The sequence below is a fragment of the Coccinella septempunctata genome, chromosome 7, assembly GCF_907165205.1.
Source record: "Coccinella septempunctata chromosome 7, icCocSept1.1, whole genome shotgun sequence".
NCBI classification, from domain to species: Eukaryota; Metazoa; Arthropoda; class Insecta; order Coleoptera; family Coccinellidae; genus Coccinella; species Coccinella septempunctata.
This window is the reverse complement of record NC_058195.1, coordinates 7,064,710-7,088,643: the sequence shown is the minus strand read 5'-3', so window position 1 is coordinate 7,088,643 and position 23,934 is coordinate 7,064,710. Positions and strand designations below refer to the sequence as shown.

The window sequence follows — 23,934 nt, the reverse complement described above, 5'->3', positions numbered from 1 at the left end:
ATGAAAACATCAAGGAATACTTCATTTTAATTCAATAACGATTTTATAATAAAGCGATATTAAATTATAAGGCAACAAAACAAAAAATATATTACACGAGCCTTCCAGTAAAATGCTTCTCTTGAAGTCTTGAATGAATAACAAGTTGATTATTAGCAAAAAACGGATGAGTTCTTTATAGTAATATTCACTGGTTTATAAAATTCATTGAGAAGAAAATTTAATCATTCATAATGTAAATTTTTGAATGAACTGATTATTGTTTTTTTCTTCTTCTATATGAATGCTTTTATTTATTTACAGATATAGATATAATTTGTCGAAAAATAAAATTACATAAGTGTTTGCAAAAATGAATAATACAAACTTGAAAACATTTTCTTGTTTATAATAAAAAAATACATCTAATGTATACACTTAGTAAAGAACAACAAAATTAATGGAGATAATGAATAACTATACAGTTGAATAAGAGTATTAAATAAACAAAAAGTCAATAGTCTCCTCAAACATATAACAAATAACATATTTATACAGTATTTTCAAGAAAAAATCTGGTTCAATCTTTGACCGTTCCAGTATCGTACCAATGTGTTTCCTTGCTTCTTGGACTCCTTGATGTCACCCTGAATTCAGAGGGCAAACCATAGCACTTGCAGACGCAGCAGGATGGAAACCTGAACCAGTCTGAAAATATCCCTTTACACTCATTTTTGGGATCATAGGCTAGAAGACGATGCAGACGGTACTGCTGCTCGCATCTGCAACCTTCTCTATAATGAATAGGAATATTGTATAAAACATATACTGCGTTTCTCGTCGATACAGGTAGGTACCTTTCATTTTTATGAGATATGATCAGTTTTTACTCACCGACAGTACATCTGTTTGTTTTCAAACGAGCATTTTTCCCAATGCACATACTGCTCGAATGGGTACATGTTTAAAAGGGCTAAAACTTCCCCACGAGTGTTATTGGCCCAAAAAGGTGCAACGACTTCTTCTTTCACTGGACAAGCATTGCTGAAATGGATATTCGATTTCAATATTTCAATTCCGTTGGAATCTGCAGATTTTGGTCTGGTTTGGGTTTTTTTTAACAGTGTAGTACTACTCCCAACTCTCCCTCTCTCTAATAAGAGCACAAACATGTTGCAGCCATTTGAAGAAAGATGGCGCCAAAGTTAAGCATTACTAGAGTCACTCTAACAAGACAGTGAAGAGAATTTGAAATTTTTCAAGAATATGGCGGCTTAGAAGCGCAGTTTATACTGCTGTGATCTGTTATTCCGCCATATTCTTGCTGTAGCATTAAAATTTTTATCATATAAAGGTATACTCACAGACCGGGTACTTTGAAGTTGAGTTTGACCTTATCAGAAGCCGCTTCTTCCATGTCTTGGAAGAGCACTCCCGCGGTGGGGTTCGGCTTAGGGCTGGTCAGTGGCGTCCTGGTCGATGTCTCCTCCACTGTTTCCTGCGTTGTGGTAGGCGAAGTAGCCTTAGTTTTCTCGTTTTCTATAGTTGTACTGGGGATATCTTGCTCGAAGTCGGTAGTAGACTCGACAACCTCGTCAGCTTCTCTGGATGAAACTACAGTGGTGTTTTCCACATCGGATTGTGACATTTCCGATGTAGTGCCCGTAGACGAAGTAGTGGTACTCGTTGGCGTTGCCGTGGTTGTCTCCCCCGACGAATCAGTCGCCAGGGTTGTCGTGGCCGCGGTTGTGGCTTGTCTGAACAAGGGGGCGGTTTTTAAACCGGCCAATTTGATGGAGATCGTGGGCTCCTCTGAATATATGAATTTGGTGCGCATCACGTCGTCGTCCCTCATATACCTACCTTCGAATTTCATTTCGTACTCTTGCTTGTAGTAGGTACCCTCACGAAGTAGATCTTCGTAGTCCTCTGCGTCTTCGTTGAACAGTTCGTTTTCCAAGTCTGAAGGTTGCTGGTGTCGCGGAAACCTGTGTTCATCACTATTTCTCAATGCGACAGACAAATATATGGAAAAGTATTGCGTGTTCTCTCATTTGACCAAATTAAAAAACTAATTTACACTGCTCAACTATAGATGAAATGGTCAAAAAAGACACGATACCGTTCAGAATCCCAAAGGAAATTACCTACCGGTCCTTCTCATTATATCTGGACATTCTGGCGAGTTCCTCCCTCAACAGATTGCCTTCTGGCTGTTCGCCATACATTCTCCTCATCAATCCCCTATTCTCCTTAACGAACCTCTTCACCGCCTGCCAAGGGTAATTATCTCCAGCGTCTTTGCAGAAGCCCCCTTCTGTCGCCAAATTGCATGGCGGTTTGTGCATTCTCCCCGCCCGGTAAGGTCGCCCGCAGGAATTGGTACCTTCGCCACTGTCATAACCGCCATATCCTGCTGTTGAATCGGTTAGGAGCACCTGGAAGAAACGATGATGAAGAAGGAAATCAAATAAATCATCAGCTGAATTGAAGATCGATAATATTACGAACGTCCCTAAGTACGGCCCTGCCGTTCTATTCCTTTATACTAGAGTATATTGTCTGTGGTTAGAACCACAGACAAAGTAGATATTAGTTTATCTATGTTCGATACTTTTCGAGCATATTCCATGTCTTTAATTGAGACCTTTCGCGTGTAAGGATTGGGAGAACTACTCCAGGAAGCGTAAAATTTTATTTAGTATTGGATTAATAAAATTGCAATAGAAATAAGAAAGTGAGTTACTTTCACACTACTCGACAATACTCTGTGAAAACGATGACAGTTTTGCCAATCGACACATATTACATCACGTTCTGCCTGGTATGTACTTTCAATGGGTGCTTTCAATCTCTGAAAAAAACATGGCAAAAAAAACGTGCAGCACTCAATGGTCGAATTCATATTCGCTTTCCAACCTAGTGAAAAGACTCGATTAAACTCTTACAATTGAAACATATTTTTTTCCATTACATTTGCCTTAATCATTAACAATCCTTGGGATTGTGCGGGCTAGCAAATCCAAATGATGAAAAAAAAATGCTATTTTCAAGGGAAGTTTTGACCTCATTTGGCGGTTTTTTCTGGTTTTGTTCTTACCTTTAGGGTTTCGTCACAGAACACCTCAACCACTGAAGTGTTCTGTGGTAGAATCAAGATTTGTATCAACTCTGTGTGAACAACTACTTTAGTAGTTGTTCTGTGACGAAACCATCAATGTGCAAAACACAGAAAAAAATCCCAAATTATGTAACAATATGACACTCGGATTTGATCTAAGATTAACAAAAAAGTTGTTATTCTTTTATATGAGAGTCAGCATAATTTCGAAATACTGAGAAACCGGCAGTCCTGGCACTAAGAAAGCACAAAGGAGTCGTCAATTATGAAATTTAATGTGCATAATGAAACTTAACACTTCCTTCGACTATCATTACGTCTTCAGATAGTTTGTGAAAGCAATAATACAATTCCGGTTTAACCCACTGACATACTTTTGGGGAAAAATAAGTAAATTTATATGCAATTTATGTGTAATTTTACTTGAACACATTCACTGTAGAGAAAAGAAAGATTCGTGTGAATATCTTTGCGAACGAGTTAATTGATACGTCGAATATTTAAGTTGAAGATCATGGATTTTCTGAAGAATAACAAGGGAAAGTACAAAGAAAACTATCACGACTATAAGAAAATTATTTTGCCAGGATGAAAATTGAGAAGGCTTATTTTGTAAATTCGTATTCAGAAACGAAGGTGTTTCTGAAAATAAGGTAAGTCATTATTGTATCGTTTCACTAAAACCCACGTGATAAGGAAACAAATCGATGGTCATTAAATTCCTCATTATATGGATGTGAATGACCTCCGTTAATACAAGTCTTTATATTTCATCATCGGAATTATATGAATTACTTCTTCAAGAACTTCATCAACCTGTCTATCTTCGTTATATTTAGACAAAATAAGTGGATGATTACATTTTTGTCTACAACACAGATTACAGAGTAATCTCTGTAATCTGTGGTCTACAGGTTGTTTCATCAATAATTGAATCACATTATGAATGGCAGGAGTGGTCAATACCCTGCCTGTGGTCATAAGCAGCGTATAAATCGTATAAATGTGTTTTGGTCTCAAATTTTGCAAGTATCAACCGTCCCTAATGCGTTTTTAGTGCATCGATCTGGTTCTGACGTCACCGCTAATAAAAACGAAATGCACAACTTTGCTTCTTAATACTCTTGAATAAAATCGTCATCATTATCGTGAACACGGGAGAAAGTAGAAAATCAAGTGCAGGATCGGCCAGTGGGCGCTACCAACCGTCAAACTCGGTCAGCACATATTATGGGCGTCTTCAGCTAAGACCGTTAATTGATAATGGGACAGGACCGGACCTGGACAACATCCCTCTGAATTTTAGTTTCGGGGTTTGTCTCAATTCTTCATCGGCGAAAGCCGCAAACGTTTGGAGTATTAAACGCGAAATGAGCATATTCGCCACATTTGTGCTTTGACAGGTTCAGTTTAACAATTTCGAGAACTTTACTCGTTTTTGGCCATCCCTTAACTCATGCCAACAACAAATCTATGTCAGCTACCATCGAACAACCCTCAAGAAGTTTTTGAACACTTTGAATGTTGTTTGAGCCATTGTCATGATATGAGAACGAGCCATTGAGTATTGAACCACCAGTCTTGCGACAAGAAAGGTTTTCGGTAACTGATGCCCTTTGTACAATTTAAAAATGCCAGAGTTCCGAGATTTTTGGCCACCCTTTCGTTTTAGTTGATCCACCCCGTATATCTTCATACAGACGTATGGAGAAACAGGTTATTGAACCAAGAGATAATAATCCTCTTTTCCTTCAACTAAAACTCACTAAAGAAACACCTATAAGTTGGAAAAACGTTCGAACAAATAATGCTGTTAATAATAATAATGAGTATATGGTACGATAATAACCGAAGACCAAGCGTTTATCAAATAACTTTCACTAGAAACGGCATTCCTACCATAGCGTTCTTCACTATCATGCATATATACTCTTGATAGTCGCAATAATTATCAATGAAAATATTCTAGATGCGGATGCACGTGAGTCAGACTTTTCTATGCTTTTCCTCAGGTGACATTGTCACTTTTGCATCCGATTAAAAATTAGTCTATGCCATGTTTGATCCATTCTTTCACGAAAGTCATAAATCTCCTGCTTATTGGGTGGTAGTACTGGTATCATAGATCTATGTACTGGTATAATGTTTACTCTGTTGTCCTTTCTAGATTCTGGAGTAGTTGGGATATTCCTGAACATTACTGCTAGTGTTCCCAGACACGATAGAGTTTATTATCTCGGTCGTCAGCCTTATCTGCAACTGGTATGAGTTTTTGGTATTTAAAAAAAATGTTATCACATTATTTCCACAAAAAGACTTTCATGAAGAAGGAAGTCTTCCTAGGGATAATTAGTAGTAAAAAAAACTCTTGTAGTTTAACAGTTTATTCCGATTCCTATGCGAAAATAAAATAAGAAATATTGAAATACCCATAGAATACTACATGATTGAATTGTCAAATTTAAAAGACCATGAGGCATAGATTTATCTAAGCAATGAGCAGTGAGATTTCTCTATTTTCTGTGATTAACGTAGATTGCCCATTCCATACGTAGGTATATGCCGTAGGTTAAGACCAAGTAACACCAACTGTACAGTTACGAATATATTCACTTTTCCGTTCAGGATATCTTTGAGATCATGTATGAAGGTGATTTTTAATCGCTTTTTTATAGTTAGAACTCTATGGTTTGAATCACGCATTTCAATAATCACAGAAATATGGATAGAAATCGCATAGAAAATGAACAAGAGTAAAGAACATTGAAGACCGATGGTCGAATTTCGAGCATTTTTATCAGGAGGGTTTCTCTCATTTGTATATGAAAATGGATTCTTACCAAATAGGTCGGTGGTTTGAATCTTCGGACGTAGCTACAAATTAAAGGGAAATCTGAAGCGATTTTCGTTGCTCATCCATCAATATTTGCCTATACCGTCGAGATAAAATCAGGTGGAACATAAACATAAACCGTTACCAAAGCTCACGATTGGTAAATACCCACAATGTTAATAGTTTAATGATCTCTCCGGCGGATCTGAGATCAGCTGAGCACGTTTATAACGTATACGGTTCGCACGCCTTGTCCAGAAGTATGATTCCCGACTTACCAACATGAGTAGGTTCCACATTTTCACTGAATACCCGAGGGAGAACCACCAAATACGTATTTGAAATTGAGAAGACGATCACGGGTAACCCGATGGAGGCACGTAAACAACACAAAACAAAAGAAGACGTTGACACATGGTTCAGTTCTTAATGGGCTGTCCGCGGAAGAAGGCAGAGTAGGCTTTGGAAGGTCGCTGAGGACGGGAAAGGCGTGCAGACTGCGCACCACTGACCTAGAGACGAGGAGTTGATGGCAGTAGACCGTAGCGAGGAGTCTCGATTAACTGTTATGTGAAAACTTCTTCGGATGGGCTGTGTTATTATCCCATGTAAAGGCTGAAGAGCAGGAGGGGACACATAGGTGACTAATGAGGAAGATAAAATGACTTCTTCGAGATGCTCTCGCACTTGATTAAGGGATGCGTGTGGAGAACACTTAAATCAAGAGAGCCAGGATTTTTTTTTACTGGAGGATCACTTTGATTTCAGTGTAGTTCCAGTTGCGTTCGTTCTGTGGTTTCGCAGTGATTTCTGAAATTTTTTTTTCAATATTGAAAAACATTACTCAATAATGAGTTGAGCTCTGATTAATTATTTGAACAGTATGGAGCAAAAGCTCCTGAATCTTTACTAATTCACTGAGCTGAAGAGTATGTGCACATACTCTATGTACTCTTGTGATTCATGAATTACAAACGCCCCCATCTGAAGAACACCGGGTACAATTTAATTATTTCTCAACACATAGCTGGAATCTAGAGATCAAGCTGGTTATGAATAGAATTTCCCGAGCAAACAATGTCCAGTGGCCGCAGTCCGAAAGAAAAATGCACTACTATGAACGATTTGTCGCACACGTCATTTCTTGTCAATCAACCCTTCAGCCAGTTCATTGAAAACTCAAGAACACCAATGTTTCCAAATCATCCGCATGCATTCAAAATCAAATGAGTAAACGAGCCTTAGACCAGAACGTAGCGAGTGACACAAGCCTAACATTTGGGGAGACTCGAGTAACAGGATCGGACATAAGGATCCTCAACAATACGAACGCATGGCTCACCGAAACCCTCATCGCATTTTATTTTGAGTTCCTGAACTCTCGCGTCTTCACAAGCTACAAGTGCAGCATATGTGTACCACCAGAAGTAAGTGCTGAATGTAGAATTCGAGTTTTTGTGTACCTATAACTTCAATTTATGCCTTGTCTGTTGGTGGTTGTGGATCTTGATCAGGATGAGTGCAGGGGATGAAATTATAACTCAAGAGTGTGTATGCTGGGTCTCTCATAAGTTTTTGTACGAAATTTCCACCCAGGACTTATAGCATCCACCATTTCATTACGCATATGTTTTTGGTTATCTTTCTGTGATCTATCATACTCTCACCCTGAAAAAAACTTGGGTACAATTTTCAGATTACTGCCCTGATTCAAATCACGCCTGCGAATGAAATAGGCGCTTTCTTGGAGCCTTTAGAGGTGGATCAGAAAGATTTGATCATTTTTGCCCTCCATGGCGTCGCAGACAGTGAAGATATGGATCATTCCCACTGGAGCTTGCTAGTCTACTCCAAGTGGGATAACAAAATATTTCACTTTGATTCCCAAAATGGCTATAACAACTCTGCTGTTCGCAGTTTGAGCGAAAAACTTCAAGTTTACTTCAACATAAACGTTGAAGTGAAAGAGGTAAGTACAATAGTTACTCGTTCCACTTTTGAAATGCTAAGAAGCTTCTACAAGGGGTTATTTTTACTCGATTTTCAGGTAGAGTGCTTGCAACAGAAGAAACCTCAAGACTGTGGTATACATGTTTTGGCGAATGCAGAACAGATCATTACTTATGCAGCCAAGGCGAGGACTGTTAACGACTGCCCTAAAGTGTCGGAGAAAGCTATAAATGAATACAGGCAAAAAATGCTTAAATTAATATGGAAACTGAAGCACAGTTCGTCGATATATCAGATAAAGAGCAAGCAACAGCCGTCGTTATTTTCGAAATCATGGCACGATGAGCACGACAGAGATAGATTTTGACAACATTAAATATATGCTTTGAATAGGGACTGTTGTTTAATTGTTGTTTTCTGGCTGGTGGAGTTAATTTTGGAAATATCCATGAAAAAAACATGAGTTTTATCCATAGACTTAATAAAGCATATTATTATGTCTATGGTTTTATCTCACGATTCTATGCTTCCTAAATTCTATGCAATTTTCATAACCCCAAATTGGACTAGAAGACTAGAATTTGAATCAAAAATTTGAAATTTCTGGAAAATGTCACGGCTCATTTCATCATCAAATTTTTGAATTATAATATCCTAGATTGGCATCACTCGATTCACAAATGTATCCTGGTTCCTCCCCAAATCTCGACAGTGATATCACAATATGTTTAGGAGACAGTTTATTAAGAAAACAAGATATAGAATTACTGCGAACTCCGTCATGGCTGAATGATACTGTTATAGCATTCTACTTCGAATATTTGGAAACAAATGTCTTTAGAGGAAATAAAGCTACGCTATGTGTGCCTCCCCAAGTGAGAAACCAACTTCAAAGCTGATGAAGTGGATATAATTGCATGTTTATAAATTTTTCAGGTTACACAGTGTGTAAAGATGATCCCTGCCAATGAAATAAGTGCCTTCTTAGATCCCCTAAAGGCTCATAAAAAAAACCTAATATTATTCGCACTGAATGATCATGAATTCTGTGAAGCAGCAGGGGGTACACACTGGAGTTTGCTAGTGTTTTCAAAATTGGATTCAAGAATTTATCACTTTGATTCTTGCAATGGACTGAATAGAAATCAAGCAATTGAGTTCGGGCAGAAATTGGCTGCTTATTTGGGAAAATCCTTTCATGAAAGCGTGATTGAAGCTAGTTGCTTGCAACAAAACAATAACTACGATTGTGGTGTTCACGTTCTTTGCAATGCAGAACACATAATAAATTATGCAGCGCGTAACAGGACAGTAGAAGGATGCCCTATTCTTGATCAAGGAACTGTAAATGGATTCAGACGGAAAATGTTCGATATTGTCATGGACATAGGGGCAAAATCAAAAAAGTTCTGAACATCAGAAAAATAAGGCATTCAAAAATCGAAGTATTCTTCAGTAAAACACATCTTGAATGAACCCTTTTTTATTTCTTATAATCTTCTGCACACAAAACTCTGGATAATTGCTGAATTAAAGTAATAACATTTTTCTCTAATAATATTCATAACTAATAAGAAGTTAGTTCTCTTTGATATCAACATCGCCAACATTTTTTTTGTACAAGCGTGCGCCTGCAACCCTTTCCCACGCATATCAAGTCGCAAAGAGTCGCTTTCCCAAACGATCCGGGAAAAAACCCTGCTATTTATTTCCCGTACGTGTATGCATATTGCTTGACTGTTTCGTGCCGGAACGTACCACTTTCCGCACACTAGGAAAAAAAACTATCTATAATCTGTGTTTTTAGATTGTGGTCACAGAGTCCGGTATCGTTTTCCAGAGAAAAAGAAATTTATTTATTTTCTGTGCTTTCAATTAGACAGTTGGAGTAATTAGTGAAGTGTGGGTTGTAAATTCTAACCGTATATTTTTGTAATATATCTTACTTCTTCAATTCAGGTGCTGCTAAGTTTACGTTTTGTGTTTTCAAGTGGAAACTGATTTTTCTGACAGTTCATCAAAATGCCTAGAGGTAAGAAAAACAATTTCGTGGATAATCTTGATTATTGCATCATGATCTATGCCACCCTGTTATTTCAGTTTTCTTCTGTTTCTTTTATTAAATAGAATGTAGAGTAGGTACTGGTTGTATTTTATAAGGTGTTCGAAAAGAAATTTGATAAAATAGGTATGTATCAATTTCTGAAGAAACCTTGGGTGATCTCATCATCTGTGTGCAATTATTTCAATGTCTGACCTATACCTCCTTTAGTAAAACGCATTATATATTTTTTCGTAGGAAAATTCACTAGCCACAAAGGCCGAAATCGTAGATTCACTAATCCAGAGGAATTGGAAGAAGAAAGACGTAAAGAACAAGAGAAATCCAAATGGAGATCTAAAAAAGAAATAAGTAGTGATGATGAAGAGGGTGATAGTGATGATAAAAAAACTAACGAAGATTCTGATAGTGAAGAAGAAAGTAGTGATGAAGACGATGATGTAAGTAGTAATTTTTTCCTGCAATATTTCATTTCATGGAATAATTTTCAACAGAAAGCAAAAGGTGTACAGAGTTTAATAGAAATCGAGAATCCCAATAGGATACAGAAGAAGAATAAGAAACTTTCAGCACTCAATAGCAATATTGACAATGCTGCTCCTCAGTTATCAAGAAGAGAACGAGAAGAAATAGAAAAGCAAAAAGCTAAAGCACATTACCAGAAACTCCATGCGGAAGGTAAAACAGATCAAGCAAAGGCTGACCTTGCTCGTCTAGCCATTATTAAGCAGCAAAGAGAAGAGGCTAGATTGAGGAGAGAAAAGGAACAAAAAGGTTTGTAGAGATCATTTATCTCCATGAATGCTCACTTTTGAGTTGTCAGATCAATTAACCTGCTTATTATTAACAACTATGGTGTTAAATATCATTTCTTCCAGAAAAAGAAGATGCAGCCAAGCAAAAAACTGCGCAAACACAAAAAGCTCTTGGAAAGAAGTGATTGGTGAAATGTTTTTTTGTATCTCTATTGGAGAAATTCTCGCAATATAATGAGGTTTGATATTTATATTTGTTGTCAGATTTCTTTTTTCGAAGCAATTTTTACAATTTAAGTTGCAGCAATTTATGTATCTAAAAAAAGTAATAAATCCTTTACGATTCATGTATTTCTTTTTTTTCTATTTCGATTCCAAACTTTCTGCTCTAATAGTGTTTTCAGATCAAATTTGTTGTTACTCTTGAAATATCATATAATTCTTTGGAATGAACATTTTCATTTTTTCATACTACTTGTATATTTTAACGAGTTTCTATCGTTATATTCTGTGGTTAAACAAAAAATTCATTCATCTGTTTGATAAAATTTTATTAAAAATATTTCTCTTATGATAGTGACCCTTCACTTTATCCCACACCTATCTAGCACAATATTTGCTAATGAATTCCTATGGTCAACTTTTGATTTCTTCTTTTGCAACATCTCCATCTTCTTCAACAGAATAAAATGTATAAGGAACTTTTAACACTTGATGGACACCACTCTCACAACTTATTCTTATATTCTTTTCCTTATACTCCAGGTATTTTTGAACTAGCTGTTTATTAAGTGAATGAATTTCGGGATGATTCAGGTACTCTTGAATGTCCATCCACAGACATTCTGATATTTCTTGGTTACTCTTCTGGATATCATTAGAGGTTGGCCTCAAACTGACAACCACATATATATCCGAACAGTTATAAACTCTTCCATGAGTGTGTCTGAATGCGATAACACTTTGAAATTCTGTCGTGATGTTTGTTTCTTCCCTTACTTCCCTGATGGCTGTGTCAACCAGATTTTCACCTATAAATGGAAGCTTAGCTGTTACAACAAATTTTCACAGATGCAGAAATATGTAGATTGTTCTGAAACTTACCAGGCTCTGCATATCCTCCTGGCAGTTTCCAGAACACTCTTGTTGCATATTTTTCTCTGACTACTAAAATTTGAGACTTGTCATTCACAACTATGCCTCCCACACCAACTAATGTATGGGCATATGCAGGAATATTGTTTGATTCATCAATTGGCAGCCATAAATACATCATAACATAGTCTTCTTTAGCATGGTGGTACTTGAAGCCTTTCTGAAATGTTCTAAATAAGTTCAATAAATAATCTGTTGTGATATCTGAGCACAGAGATGAAACTTCAATTTGGTATGAAATATCAAAGAGGATCTTTGGAATCTTTGGAAATATGTTCATAGAAATTATTATGTTCACTAGTTGTTGAGTGAAAATGATGTGTAGATGTTGTGGAACTTTCCTAGTGCAAAAAGAACTTTCTACCCGCTGAAGCAGCATGGATGAGGTAAGAATAATTATTTTTATTCAATTCTTTTTCCTAAGGTTTTAGAGTTCATTGGCAAATTATCACTCATTGATAAAGAAAATTGAAATTTATCAGCTGTTCAAATGTCCACTGAGTTTGAGTAGTAGAGTTATGCAAAAATATACCTTTGCTAGATGAGGTACCCAGTCAGATTGTTCCAAGTAAACTTTGAACCAAATTGTCCTTTTATTATTTTCCCTCCAGTAATCAAGGGATTCTATAAACACACAAATGAAAAATACCATTTATGAAACAAGCAAAAAATACACAACCTTCTAGTTTTTTTGCTAAATCAGAGGATTCACAAAGTTCTACATTTGAATGAACAGTAATCCCACGAAACCTGTCTGCTTCACCAGAGAATAACTTGGATGCCATATTTCTGAAATATGTATATAAACAAGTTTTTAATAATCAACTTTTAATTTTACTGTACCGTTGGATACATTGACTTAATGTTCTGATATACTTCTGTTGAGATCTTTTGGATATTTCTAAGATAGTTTGGCCTACTAATGTTTTCAAGAACATATTCGATTTTAATGTATTGATGAACCAATACTCGCAATTTGTAATACGGAAAACTGAAGGTCTAAAAATACAAAGTTCAAAAATCTAGTTTTGAAAGGTTATGGTTGATTTTTATTTGAAGATTTGAATGCATAAGAGTTGAAAGTTAGGAGAGTAGGTTGAAATAACATGTTAATCAGTCTTTCAGAACTTTTAATATTTATTATTATTTAATGCTGATGTTATTTGAACTTACTCTTATTTTAAAAGTTAGGTTAAAAGCACAGAACACTAATCTTTATTTAATCACAGAAATCAGTGAAATCACAGAATTGTGTGTCTAAACCATTGAACTCAATGAGTCTTAACCACAGAACATGAATATCGTTAGTTCAATGGTCTAAAACATAAGTGTTCTGTGGTCTAAACCATAGAACACACATATTAGGGTTCTGTGATGAACATTGCCATCACAAAACACTATTGTCATTGAGTTCAATGATCTATGCCAACTGTTTTTGTTCTCCACCAGAATACTAAAAAATGTATTACTGAATCAAAAAATTATCGATCTGGGGGATGCGTTGCTTCAATTTTCTGCCCTGATGCCAATTTCTGTCTTCACAGAAATTTAAAAAAAATTGGAACACTTTGCATAAAACCAATTGCATCAGGTCACCAAAAAAATTGTATCCCTCTGTTTGCTTGTTTATTCACGAAGGATGTGTAATTGAGATAATTAAGTTTACCTTCTAAATCGAAGTAAAGCGATTATTTCGAAATAATAACAGTTGTTTCTTAAGGCTGTGGGTAGTTTTTGATGTACCTACTCAGTGGAAGGTAAATTTATTTTGAAATTTATAGAGTGCGCCATGTTTGATGATTGCCATCTAGGCAATATCAACCGAATATTCTCTTCTTACTTCCATTGAAAAAAATCTGACGCTGCCTCGGAAAAATCAGAGCTCGAGATATAATAAAAGGTTTAAAAGGGAAAAAAATGTTCGATTTGTGTTAAGAAGGAAGTTGTGAACAATAAGCTGCGTTTTATCCAAGGAGGTTGAGCAGGCTTTCCTACCTCCATGGTTTTTTCCATTTTACTTGTTCGAAATATCAGTATTGAGTATATTGGCCTAACCGAATTGAAAATGAAGACCTTTTAGTGTCATTTATGTTTAATATATATGGTAGAGCTTGTTTCAAACCGCTATATAAATCACGCATTCATTATTTGACATCTTTGGATATTGTTACACCCACAAAAGTGCATCTATTTACCTATGTCATAAATATAGGTATGTGTATGATTACATTCGTTCCAAAGAAAAAATGAATTGTTTATTTATACAGGGTGTTTTCGCTGGTGAGTTTTAACAGAAGTTGAACTCATCAAAACTAATCGTTTCACTAAAAATCGCCTGTAAAATATTCAAGATGGTGAGATTTTCATCCCCTCAGTTTAGAAATCCCAAGTTCCCTTTCTAAAACCGAACGGTTCTAAGTAAAATTATTGAATTTCCTCTTCTTGTCTTTAGGATGTAGACGTTTCTCTATGGTTATACCATAGACCTTCCTCTTTAGTGACTAAGTTTATCTATGGTATAGCCATAGATTTCAATAAATTTACGTGTATTTTTCTATGGATAATAACATAGAACTGAACAAAATATATCTATGGGACACGGACTTCTGAATGGCATATGATCACAGAATAAAATGATGTTTTCTTCTTCTAGCTTTCATAATGTCTCATTCATAATTTTGGCCATCATATCACTGGTAAGAATATATGAAAAGGTTCGATTCTCTAGCAGACGGTCCTGTCCAGAAACGAAAATTGTGTACAAAAATCAACATCATTCTGCTACCACCTATATTCGAAGTTATTTACCTCCCACCCACTAATACGTCTCCCATAAATTATGGTCAATTTTTCACATATTCCCTCAAATTTCCCTGAAATCGAGATACAGGTTTTCGACCCAGATGCGTGTTATTTACCAACAATGTCTTTGCCAGTCCAACCAGAAGCTTCGCTTCTGCTCATGAATTGCATCAATCATGTCGTGGCACCATTTCTGACCAACAACACTTTAATTATCGTGATCGATCTGGATGCGAAATTTTCTATACAGGAACCGGTAATCCTCTACAATATGGAACGGGAGGCAAAGCATTTTTTTTTAGTGAAAGCGGATATTTATGTATTAGATGTTAGACGCAGATCGTTGAACAGTACGTTGATGGTTTTGGAAAAACATACGTATTTCAATCCGAGAGCCACTTTCGTGATTATTGCAGAGAAGTTCGTGGATGATTATTTGGATGTCTTGAAGATGTTTTTTCTCAAAAGAACCATAATTTTCGAGCTAGTTTCACCAGGTCGGATTCGTGTGTATTCTTATGGACTGTTTAAAAGAAGGCAAGGGGAATTGAAGATCAATATTAGAATGAGTCGGGGTGAATGTGGAGAGGATGCTATTGAAAATTTTAGATTCCGGTCGATTCACGATGGGAAAGAAAGATTGCCAGTCATAAAAGTTGGAGCAGGGGTTAACGTACCTTCTATAATCCTGACGGAAGGTTCGTCCATCTCCGGAGTGGATATGGAGATCCTGAATATAATTTCCGAGAATTTGGATTTCGAGACCGAAGTTAAAATAGTGGAGGCGTTCGCTGGGACCAAAAACGCGAAGGATTTCACATTCAACGGCTCCTTGGGTTATCTGGACAGGAGAGAAGTGGACCTGGTGATCGGAGGCGTGTTGCCTACCAGCGAAGGCTCGATGAGCTTCGATTTCACACAAGCAACCTCTGCCAACAGGTACGCCTGGATAGTACCATCCGCCAAAGTGCGTCCCTTCTGGAAAAGGTTGATGTTCACTTTCAGCCTCCAAGTTTGGTCAACGTTTGGCGGAATTTTCATTCTCGTGCTTGCCATCCTATCCTCGGCCAATAGGTGCATCAAGAAGGGGCGATGTTCATGGGACCAGGAGCTGTTGAAGCTGTACTCCATGTGTCTCACTTCGGTGTCAGTGAGGAGTTCCGAGATCCGATCCAAGAAGGTATTGTACACGTCTTGGTACATATTCCTGTTGATCTTCGTGAATTACTTCACGGCCAAGCTGCTCTCCAATTTGATGGTGACCAAGTTCGAGCACCAGATAGAGACGTTGGAGGAATTGATGAATGGCGACTGGAAGATTTGCATATTTTCCGATTTGACCAAGGATATAGGCGACTATGAGTACAGGGCAATGATGTCTTGCACCAACTGCGCCACGTGCACCAACAGAACGGCCTATGAGGGCGATGTCGTTTCCATAAGGAGCGAAAAGTTGACCTTGTACGAAATGGGTAGGTTCTACACCAGCGAAGATCGTGTACCGTTGGTGTTCATCTTGAATCAGTACTATCTGGTCACTTACGATGTTATGGTGTTCCGTAAGAACCACCCGCTGTATGGCAGGTTCAACACGGTGCTGGGGTATTTGATAGAATCCGGCGTTTACGACCGTATCAAGAAAAAGTATTCCTCGCCAGAGGTTGATCGTGGTAAGCGTAGCCGTCCTTGGACAAGGCTAAAGAGGGAAACGCTTTCCTTCACCTTTGAGTTTCTCGGCTATGGTTGGGCTTTGAGCTTCCTCATTTTCGTAGCCGAATTTGCTGTTGGAAAGGTTTTCGATAGAAATCTCTTGTTTAAAGGTTGAGGTACTCAGATTCCCAAGTTATTTTTGAGGAAAGACATCATGGAAAGCAGGTGTATTAAAACAGTGTTCTTTATTTTCTCAACTCACAGTTCTACATGTATCATGGATTTTAAAATTCACCAAGTAACAAACGTTTTCATTCACCCTATGACGTCATAATAGGATTATCCACTTATATTAGTTCCCAGATTGACAGCCCAAAGATCTGCTATATTCCAAAACTTGAGCAAAATTTCATTGAAAAAAAAATAAAAAAGTAAAAAATAAAAATGAAGAATAAAAATATTGAAAATAGAAAAGTAATGGAATTGGGAAAAGTAGAGAAAGGAAATAAAATAAGAATTAATGAAACTGAAAAATAAAGATCAAATTAGAAAATGAAATTGAGCGAATAAAAAAGTGGAGAATGAAAAATTTAAAAATGAAATAAAAATTCAAAATAGAAAATATTGAATTGGAGAAAAAAGTAGATTCCATGGAATCTTATCACTGGAGAATAAAAAAAATTAAGAAATTGAAAAATAAAATGATGAAAATCAGAAATTGAGGAATGAATAAATAGAAAAAATTGTATTTTGGAAATTAAATGTTATTTTCCGAATATAAATTTCATGAAATAATCCTCTTTCGACTGTAGATAGAGATTCGTTCAGCATACATAACGCGTTTTCTTCTCAAAAGGTGATTTTATTATTAAGAATCAAATCATCACCTTTGATACCACACTTTTTCATGAGAACAAGGTGAATACCATAATATATGAAGTGATTATAAGAGAATCAGTGCGACCTATATACCCATAGTGATAAGATTTCTCAGGAAGTAAGGTCAGGTAGGTGATTCTACAATCAAAACTGATATATTTCACGAAATATTTCGTATATCTTTCTATTTTTTTTCTCAGCAAACATCGCTCAAATGTCTCTGAGTGGAAAAACGGCCTTTATAACTGGTAAGATAGAATTATAGTTATTTTCTCGAACTGACTTAACCTTAAATACCACTAGTTCACACAAATTAATTAGATTATCTCATTGGCGTAGTGATGAGTGGGCTATAATTGGATATGCATATAACACAACTCAAAATGCTTCTTGAAATTTCGCCCCGTAGACGTCTGAAAAGAACAACTCATTTTATCAAATGATAGTAGAGCCATTGAGTATTAACCCATTGTTGAACACCCAAAGGTAGAGCTATATAATAGTTAAACAAAACATAAATGGTGGATGCGCTCTCACCTTGGAAGATGTTGTTAAGATATCGACAGTTTCATCAGAAAAGCCGTCTTATACTCAGGTGCTGGTTCTGGTATCGGTAGAGCAGCCTGTCAGATATTATCCAGAGATGGAGCCAACATCATTGCGGCGGATATAAACGTGAAAAATGCCCAAGAAACTTTGCAGCTCATCGAAAAGCCGGATAAAACTAATATGGCCGTATCCCTCAACGTCAGCGAATCCACCAGTGTGAAAACGGCGTTGAAACAGGTTCTGGAGACTTACAACCAACCACCGTCCATAATCGTGAACTGCGCAGGTATAACTAGGGATAACTTTCTGCTGAAACTGTCCGAGGAAAATTTCCAAGAGGTCATGGATGTTAATTTGAAGGTGGGAAAAAAATGACTAATGGTTTATCATAGGATATGATCCCAATAAGCACCTACTAACAAAATAATTCAGTCATGATCAAGAGGAATAACAGCATATCCAAAAACATCAAAGTTGCCGCATTCTATTCTGCTTATAAATATCCCAGTCAGCCTGTAAATTCAGCCACTTTCCCTCTTTTTTACGTTATGTCTCATAAAGCCCAAAGGGATCCGCCTGAGCCCTGAGTTTTTGGGGTGGGGATAAAACTGTTTTTGCTTCACTTTTGAAAATTTCAGGGAACTTTCCTGGTAACCCAGACGTTCTGCAATGCTATCGTAGAGCATAAAGTGACCAAGGGTTCCGTGGTCAACATCGCAAGCGTTGTAGGTAAAAACGGGAACATCGGGCAGGCAAACTATGCCGCTAGTAAGGCTGGCGTGGAGGTGCTCACCAAAACAGCCGCTAAAGAATTGGGACGAGAGGGCATAAGGGTCAATGCAATCCTTCCTGGGTTCATCACAACCCCCATGACCGAGCTGGTGCCCGATAAACTGAAGGAGATGTTTGCCAATAAAATACCCCTATCCAGGTTTGGAACGCCAGAAGGTGAATAGTTGATGTGATTCCTACAGGGAACAATCGTTGATCACCACTTTTTTTCAGAGATTGCGGAGGTTATATCATTTTTAGCGTCCGACAAAAGTTCCTATATTACAGGTGCTTCGATAGATGTCAATGGAGGGTTGATCTCAACATAACCGATAATTATTTGCTGTTTGATCGATATAAAATTTCAGTGGTGGTGGTTGTTTTATTTATGACTAGCGTTTGAAAAAATTCTTCCCGAGTTTTTTGTGGAATTCTTAAGGTTCTAGCTACAGCATAATGAGAAAACCGAGTCAACTTATTTATTCAGTCAATAATGTTACATTATTCAGATATTAAGTATTTAAAATAAATTTTTCATTGGATCATTTCCATTCCGCCATTTGGACAAGTTAATCTCCAGTCATCATTTCCATGAATTCTGAAAATAAAAATAATGGGAAGGAAAATTTATGAATATCTTTCGAGAAATCTTTCATCATGATATGGACTTTTCCTTTTAAACCATACCAACTACGACTGTTTTATATCGTTTGGAATTGGGTGCTTTATGATATTGGGCGTATAAAGCTAAAATTCGGAAACGATTTTTGGTACTAAAAATCCTTACGTGTGGGCCGCTTTACTCACCATCGAAGTCTACGGTTCCAGATCCATCGGTATCAATTTCGGCTATAATTCCATCTAGGTCCCTACTGCTCAAATTGTCATCGAGAGCACCAAGAATTTCTTTGAGGGTAGCTGTTGTAATGTAACCATTTCCTTCTCTGTCGTACAATCTGTAACGGTTTATTAGATGGGAATGGTAGATAGATATGGAAGAATGGAAGATATTACTATGGCTGGGATGGACATGGATAAAGTAGATACCAAGAGAGCAGAGGGTAGATTCTTCTTGAGAGAGATATGGAAAAGGTAGATTGATGTTGGCATGGACATAAAAAGTATAAATTATAGTAGAGGTTGGATGCCAAGAAAATAGATTATAATTGAAATAGATACGAATGAAAGGGGCTTAGTGGAAATATGGACAAGCTGAAAGTAGATCCTAGTCCAGATGGACATAGGTAGATACTGTGGTTGGGATTGGTATGAAAAAGTAGATTATGGTAAATGTAGATGCCAATAAAGTAGCATATAGTTGAATAAAGCAGAGCGTGGTGAGGGTATAGACAAGTAGAAGGTTGATTCTAGTTGAGATGGATGTGGAAAAGGTAGATTGCTGTTGGCATGGGCATAAAAAGAAGTTGAGATTGACATGAAAAAGGTAGATGCCAATAAAGTAGAATATAGTCGAATAAAGCAGAGCGTGGTGAGGGTATAGACAAGTAGAAGGTAGATTCTAGCTGAGATGGATATGGAAAAGGTAGATTGCTGTTGGCATGGACATAAAAAGTATAGATTATAGTAGAAGTTGGATGCCACAGAAGGAAATTAAAATTGAAATAGATACGAATAAAAGGGGGCTTAGTGGAAATATGGACAAGCTGAAAGTAGATCCTAGTCCAGATGGACATAGGTAGATACTGTGGTTGGGATTGGTATGAAAAAGTAGATTATGGTAAATATGGATGCCAATAAAGTAGCATATAGTTGAATAAAGCAGAGCGTGGTGAGGGTATAGACAAGTAGAAGGTTGATTCTAGTTGAGATGGATATGGAAAAGGTAGATTGCTGTTGGCATGGGCATAAAAAGAAGTTGAGATTGACATGAAAAAGGTAGATGCCCATAAAGTAGAATATAGTTGAATAAAGCAGAGCGTGGTAAGGGCATAGACAAGTAGAAGAGGTAGATTCTACTTGAGATGGATATGGAAAAGGTAGATTGCTCTGTTGGCGTGGGCATAAAAAGATAGATTATAGTAGAGGTTGGCACCAAGAAAGAAGATTATAATTGAAATAGATACGAATAAAGGGGGGCTTAGTGGAAATATGGACAAGCTGAAAGTAGATCCTAGTCCAGATGGACATAAAAAAGGTGGATACTGTGGTTGGGATTGGTATGAAAAAGTAGATTATGGTAAATATGGATGCCGATAAAGTAGCATATTATTGAATAAAGCAGAGTGTAGTGATGGTATAGACAAGTAGAATCTAGTTGAGATGGACATGAAAAAGGTAGATTCTGGTTGGAATGAGCTTAAAAAAGGAGATGACATAGATACGAATAGAGTAGAGCATAGTGAAGATGGGGAGAATATAGATTCTAGTTGATATGGACACGGAAAAGGTTGATTTTGGTTGGAATGGACAATGGACATAAATAAAAAAGGTAGATTATGGTGGAAAGAGATACCAGGAGAGTACTTTAAAGTTGAAAGAGCAACGAATGAAGTAGAGCACAGTGCATATGGATAAGCGTAAAGTAGATTCTAATTGAGATGGACTTGGAGTAGGATTGATGGAAGATATAGATTGTAGAATATATAGATAGATACCATCAAGGAAGCAGATTATTATTGTTGTTCATATATATCAATCAAATAGAATATAGTGGAGATGAATAGGCACATAAAAAAGCAAGACAGAAAGGATTTCGACTTATAGATGGTGGAGATTCGTTTGAGGTTGAAATCGATAGTTCCAATTCGGTAAAAGGAAATATTGCTGCAATTTTCGGAGCCTGCTAGTTGATTCAGGCTTACCTGAAAGCCTCTTTGAGTTCTTGCTGCGTGGACTCGTCATCGTCCTCCTCTAAAAAATGCGAAGCAATATTGCAGAATCCATCGAAATTGACCTTTCCACTATTGTCCGGGTCGTTCTTCTTTATCAGTTGACTTAGCTCGTGGTCGTCGAAGAGTTGTCCCATCGTGTTCAAGATGGTGGAGATCTTCAACGTTTCGATGTAACCACACTTGGTGGTGTCGAACATCTGGAAGGCCTTCCTCATGATGGCCATCTTCTGGGCATCCTCAGAATCCTGCGAAGCAGGAAGAATTCGTGAGAGATACAGCTCATATAAGAACAATCGCGATTCAAACTCCTACCATCTTTGGTCGGAACACTTCGAAATTACCGATAAAATAATACAAAAAGGTAACTAAACATCGCAGAAACTTCTGCACGTAGTGATGTATTCACTTTTATAGTTCCTCCCACCACCTTCGACTTAGAAAAATAGGGGGAATATTTAGGCTGGAAACGGGCAGAAAAAGTGCATGATCTGGTCTAAAATAGCAGTTGATTTTCCCATTAGTGATGCCAGATAAAATTCTCAAGTCGTTTCTTTTCGCCATTCTATTTCAGGACAGAATGTTTCTAATTTGCCGATGGCGTTTAGGAATTATCAATTTCTATATTTTTAGCGATGTTGCTTTTGTGCAATTTTCGTCGAGAATGAATCAAACTGTTCGTATATACAGGTCGTTCGTTCGAGTCTCTGAGAAAAAACAAGAGTCAAACAATCATCCTGTATGTAACACTTGCATTTCCACACTATTTCGAGACCAGGGAGCTGAAATGACATAAATAGCTACCCTTCTATACATATAGTTTCAGAATATACAGTAAAAAATTTAAAAAAGGGTTATTATTTCTAGTATTTTTATATTCATGAGTATGCCTTTGAAGAGATCAAAATTCAATGAATCTTGAAGAAAACCTCACAGAAAACTAATATAATTCTGTGATTATATGTCATCGAGTTGACCAATATAACATGACAGCTGTAAAAACTTCTGTGGATTTCTGCGAACCAATGAGAGTGCTACACGACGTGACGAAACAGGTTTATGTAAGCGCGGGTTTTTTTGAATGGGTTTTTTCTATTTTTCAATTTGGAAACATTGTATATAGCTACGAATGATCTTCACGAATATCGTCAAAATGAAGCATACTGTGTACTGTCGTTTCGTGTTTCATGTTTGGATCCAAATGGGAATTTATTATTGAAGTAAATCGTCCTTTCATATAAGTGCTCTATTAAACGATATTTATAATAAAGTTGGCGGAGTGTTTCACACGGTTTCAAATGAAGCAAGTGTCTCATTTTAAGACGTAGATACGTTTTTCCAACGACGAATATTTTTGGGTATTTTCCGAGGAAATTTCAAGATATTCTGTCGGTTTGATATAAGAGAATATGAGTTAACTTCCGTTATCTCTGAAAGTCCTGGAATACTGAAGAAATCATATGGTGCTAAGCCAAATTTTTTTGGTTTATTGGTCCCTATGCATTTTGAATGAAATGTTTCAAACAATGTATATTATAATTTCCATGAAAATTTCTTTTCCTCCAAAAGACAGGCCAATGGTAATATATTTCAATTTGTTCGATTCAACCTGAAAATTTCGACCAACCAAATTGAATTTTTCAACTATTTATCTCCTTTGGAATGATATATTTCTACTGTCAGTGCTAAGGTGAACACCATTTATCATTTTTATTGGCAAAATATATATTTTCAAATTTGCTTCGACTGTTGCTAAATAAAGAACATTAATTGTACTCAAATCTGTCGAAAATTATTCGACGTTCCTAATAAGCTCAGTAACAAATTGAGGACAGGAGTGGAGTACGTAAAATTTTTTCATCTGATGATGGACAAACTGATTTCGATACAGGGTGAAAAGCTCCCAATGCTTATATTGTCGTTCAGAATTTTATAGTAGCTATCTTTTTCTCAATCTTTATATACCCTGTATTTTTATTATTTCATTCGAATCATTTTTAGGATACAATATATGTATGCCCGAGATTGACTCCCCTAACTCTAGGTACATAGGGTGAGTCTTAACCGTTTGTTCCAATTGAGCTCGGTTGGATACAGGCTGTTGAAAATCCATAACAAATGTCATTTTCAGATATATCTCACAAACGATTTTATCGAATGGAGATATTTTCGAAATGTGGTTTTTTATTGATCTGATGGAATCGTCTACGAACACAAAATTCCATCCACAACATCCAGTTTCTTCATCATCACCATTACATTATATACCATAATAATAACATAAATTCAAAGAACCCAACTCTTAAAAGTAAACCTTAAATTTTTCTGCAACCATTCATTCACACCCTGTATATGCCTAATTTCTACTCTGTCAACCCCGTTTCGTGAAAAATGACGCTCAGCAGTACATGAAGTTTCTTTCTTTGAATTATTTTTCACGAAACAAAGCGGGATTGAAATTTTCGTTTATGACGAAGATGAACCGAAAATAGGAGGTCGGAAACAGCTATATAGACGAAATATTTTCGAATGCAGCCATAAATTGGTACACCCGTGACGAGCTAATTCGACACTTGATG

The 23,934-nt window shown here is 36.8% G+C and overlaps 8 protein-coding genes across 13 annotated transcripts; 5 read left to right on the top strand and 3 right to left on the bottom strand.

Moving 5' to 3' along the window:
- Positions 1-364: 364 nt before the first annotated feature.
- LOC123317975 (protein spaetzle 4) lies at positions 365-6,863 on the bottom strand. 3 transcript variants are annotated; one of them, XM_044904617.1, is made up of 5 exons: positions 5,941-6,863; positions 2,131-2,417; positions 1,344-1,967; positions 874-1,023; positions 365-773 (listed from the first exon to the last, which is right to left on the bottom strand). In XM_044904617.1, the coding sequence occupies exons 2-5, from the start codon at positions 2,325-2,327 to the stop codon at positions 560-562; spliced, it is 1,185 nt and encodes a 394-aa protein (XP_044760552.1). In that variant the 5' UTR covers positions 2,328-2,417; positions 5,941-6,863; the 3' UTR covers positions 365-559. The 3 variants fall into 3 exon arrangements, with proteins under 3 accessions (XP_044760552.1, XP_044760551.1, XP_044760553.1); XM_044904616.1 differs by having other exon boundaries at positions 6,212-6,863; XM_044904618.1 differs by having other exon boundaries at positions 639-768; positions 6,212-6,863.
- On the top strand, positions 4,473-8,277 carry LOC123317978 (sentrin-specific protease 8-like). 2 transcript variants are annotated; one of them, XM_044904623.1, is made up of 3 exons: positions 4,473-5,362; positions 7,630-7,902; positions 7,981-8,277. In XM_044904623.1, the coding sequence occupies exons 1-3, from the start codon at positions 5,243-5,245 to the stop codon at positions 8,248-8,250; spliced, it is 663 nt and encodes a 220-aa protein (XP_044760558.1). In that variant the 5' UTR covers positions 4,473-5,242; the 3' UTR covers positions 8,251-8,277. The 2 variants fall into 2 exon arrangements, with proteins under 2 accessions (XP_044760558.1, XP_044760557.1); XM_044904622.1 differs by lacking the exon at positions 4,473-5,362 and adding an exon at positions 6,907-7,360.
- Positions 8,278-8,424: 147 nt separating this feature from the next.
- On the top strand, positions 8,425-9,359 carry LOC123317981 (sentrin-specific protease 8-like). Its single transcript, XM_044904625.1, has 2 exons — positions 8,425-8,758; positions 8,820-9,359. The coding sequence occupies exons 1-2, from the start codon at positions 8,564-8,566 to the stop codon at positions 9,294-9,296; spliced, it is 672 nt and encodes a 223-aa protein (XP_044760560.1). The 5' UTR covers positions 8,425-8,563; the 3' UTR covers positions 9,297-9,359.
- Positions 9,360-9,754: 395 nt separating this feature from the next.
- On the top strand, positions 9,755-11,047 carry LOC123317983 (28 kDa heat- and acid-stable phosphoprotein). The gene is made up of 4 exons (XM_044904627.1): positions 9,755-9,915; positions 10,183-10,385; positions 10,440-10,719; positions 10,824-11,047. Exons 1-4 carry the CDS (start codon positions 9,906-9,908, stop codon positions 10,883-10,885), a joined length of 555 nt encoding a protein of 184 aa, XP_044760562.1. The 5' UTR covers positions 9,755-9,905; the 3' UTR covers positions 10,886-11,047.
- A 187-nt stretch (positions 11,048-11,234) lies between these two features.
- On the bottom strand, positions 11,235-13,126 carry LOC123317977 (nudix hydrolase 8). 2 transcript variants are annotated; one of them, XM_044904620.1, is made up of 5 exons: positions 13,029-13,126; positions 12,535-12,644; positions 12,388-12,479; positions 11,805-12,015; positions 11,235-11,731 (listed from the first exon to the last, which is right to left on the bottom strand). In XM_044904620.1, the coding sequence occupies exons 2-5, from the start codon at positions 12,638-12,640 to the stop codon at positions 11,337-11,339; spliced, it is 804 nt and encodes a 267-aa protein (XP_044760555.1). In that variant the 5' UTR covers positions 12,641-12,644; positions 13,029-13,126; the 3' UTR covers positions 11,235-11,336. The 2 variants fall into 2 exon arrangements, with proteins under 2 accessions (XP_044760555.1, XP_044760554.1); XM_044904619.1 differs by lacking the exon at positions 13,029-13,126 and adding an exon at positions 12,699-13,018.
- A 1,481-nt stretch (positions 13,127-14,607) lies between these two features.
- Positions 14,608-16,482, top strand: LOC123316749. The gene has a single exon (XM_044902965.1). It carries the CDS (start codon positions 14,695-14,697, stop codon positions 16,480-16,482), a length of 1,788 nt encoding a protein of 595 aa, XP_044758900.1. The 5' UTR covers positions 14,608-14,694.
- A 724-nt stretch (positions 16,483-17,206) lies between these two features.
- Positions 17,207-18,879, top strand: LOC123317467 (estradiol 17-beta-dehydrogenase 8). 2 transcript variants are annotated; one of them, XM_044904022.1, is made up of 5 exons: positions 17,207-17,314; positions 17,387-17,434; positions 17,782-18,095; positions 18,374-18,683; positions 18,741-18,879. In XM_044904022.1, the coding sequence occupies exons 2-5, from the start codon at positions 17,401-17,403 to the stop codon at positions 18,833-18,835; spliced, it is 753 nt and encodes a 250-aa protein (XP_044759957.1). In that variant the 5' UTR covers positions 17,207-17,314; positions 17,387-17,400; the 3' UTR covers positions 18,836-18,879. The 2 variants fall into 2 exon arrangements, with proteins under 2 accessions (XP_044759957.1, XP_044759958.1); XM_044904023.1 differs by having other exon boundaries at positions 17,255-17,309.
- Positions 18,880-18,971: 92 nt separating this feature from the next.
- On the bottom strand, positions 18,972-21,830 carry LOC123317468 (troponin C). Its single transcript, XM_044904024.1, has 4 exons — positions 21,671-21,830; positions 21,329-21,603; positions 19,314-19,462; positions 18,972-19,104 (listed from the first exon to the last, which is right to left on the bottom strand). Exons 1-4 carry the CDS (start codon positions 21,671-21,673, stop codon positions 19,076-19,078), a joined length of 456 nt encoding a protein of 151 aa, XP_044759959.1. The 5' UTR covers positions 21,674-21,830; the 3' UTR covers positions 18,972-19,075.
- Between the last annotated feature and the right edge of the window lie 2,104 nt (positions 21,831-23,934).

What these genes read in the sequence shown, in the direction of transcription:
- LOC123316749 (XM_044902965.1), top strand. Translation starts at nt 14,695, where the DNA reads ATGGTCAATTTTTCACATATTCCCTCAAATTTCCCTGAAATCGAGATA.
- LOC123317983 (XM_044904627.1), top strand. An exon ending in GTAGTGATGAAGACGATGAT is followed by an intron (nt 10,386 to 10,439) that starts GTAAGTAGTAAT and finishes AATTTTCAACAG; the next exon opens with AAAGCAAAAGGTGTACAGAG. An exon ending in GAGAGAAAAGGAACAAAAAG is followed by an intron (nt 10,720 to 10,823) that starts GTTTGTAGAGAT and finishes CATTTCTTCCAG; the next exon opens with AAAAAGAAGATGCAGCCAAG.
- LOC123317977 (XM_044904619.1), bottom strand. Translation starts at nt 12,793, where the DNA reads ATGTTCTTGAAAACATTAGTAGGCCAAACTATCTTAGAAATATCCAAA. An exon ending in TTTAGCAAAAAAACTAGAAG is followed by an intron (nt 12,480 to 12,534) that starts GTTGTGTATTTT and finishes GTGTGTTTATAG; the next exon opens with AATCCCTTGATTACTGGAGG. An exon ending in AGGAGGATATGCAGAGCCTG is followed by an intron (nt 11,732 to 11,804) that starts GTAAGTTTCAGA and finishes TTCCATTTATAG; the next exon opens with GTGAAAATCTGGTTGACACA.
- LOC123317981 (XM_044904625.1), top strand. Translation starts at nt 8,564, where the DNA reads ATGTATCCTGGTTCCTCCCCAAATCTCGACAGTGATATCACAATATGT. An exon ending in CGCTATGTGTGCCTCCCCAA is followed by an intron (nt 8,759 to 8,819) that starts GTGAGAAACCAA and finishes TAAATTTTTCAG; the next exon opens with GTTACACAGTGTGTAAAGAT.
- LOC123317978 (XM_044904622.1), top strand. Translation starts at nt 7,160, where the DNA reads ATGAGTAAACGAGCCTTAGACCAGAACGTAGCGAGTGACACAAGCCTA. An exon ending in GCATATGTGTACCACCAGAA is followed by an intron (nt 7,361 to 7,629) that starts GTAAGTGCTGAA and finishes TACAATTTTCAG; the next exon opens with ATTACTGCCCTGATTCAAAT. An exon ending in TAAACGTTGAAGTGAAAGAG is followed by an intron (nt 7,903 to 7,980) that starts GTAAGTACAATA and finishes CTCGATTTTCAG; the next exon opens with GTAGAGTGCTTGCAACAGAA.
- LOC123317467 (XM_044904022.1), top strand. Translation starts at nt 17,401, where the DNA reads ATGTCTCTGAGTGGAAAAACGGCCTTTATAACTG. An exon ending in TCATGGATGTTAATTTGAAG is followed by an intron (nt 18,096 to 18,373) that starts GTGGGAAAAAAA and finishes TGAAAATTTCAG; the next exon opens with GGAACTTTCCTGGTAACCCA. An exon ending in CAGGTTTGGAACGCCAGAAG is followed by an intron (nt 18,684 to 18,740) that starts GTGAATAGTTGA and finishes ACTTTTTTTCAG; the next exon opens with AGATTGCGGAGGTTATATCA.
- LOC123317468 (XM_044904024.1), bottom strand. An exon ending in GAACTCAAAGAGGCTTTCAG is followed by an intron (nt 19,463 to 21,328) that starts GTAAGCCTGAAT and finishes AAACCGTTACAG; the next exon opens with ATTGTACGACAGAGAAGGAA. An exon ending in TGGAACCGTAGACTTCGATG is followed by an intron (nt 19,105 to 19,313) that starts GTGAGTAAAGCG and finishes TTTTATTTTCAG; the next exon opens with AATTCATGGAAATGATGACT.
- LOC123317975 (XM_044904616.1), bottom strand. Translation starts at nt 6,232, where the DNA reads ATGTGGAACCTACTCATGTTG. An exon ending in AGATATAATGAGAAGGACCG is followed by an intron (nt 1,968 to 2,130) that starts GTAGGTAATTTC and finishes TGATGAACACAG; the next exon opens with GTTTCCGCGACACCAGCAAC. An exon ending in AACTTCAAAGTACCCGGTCT is followed by an intron (nt 1,024 to 1,343) that starts GTGAGTATACCT and finishes TATCCATTTCAG; the next exon opens with CAATGCTTGTCCAGTGAAAG.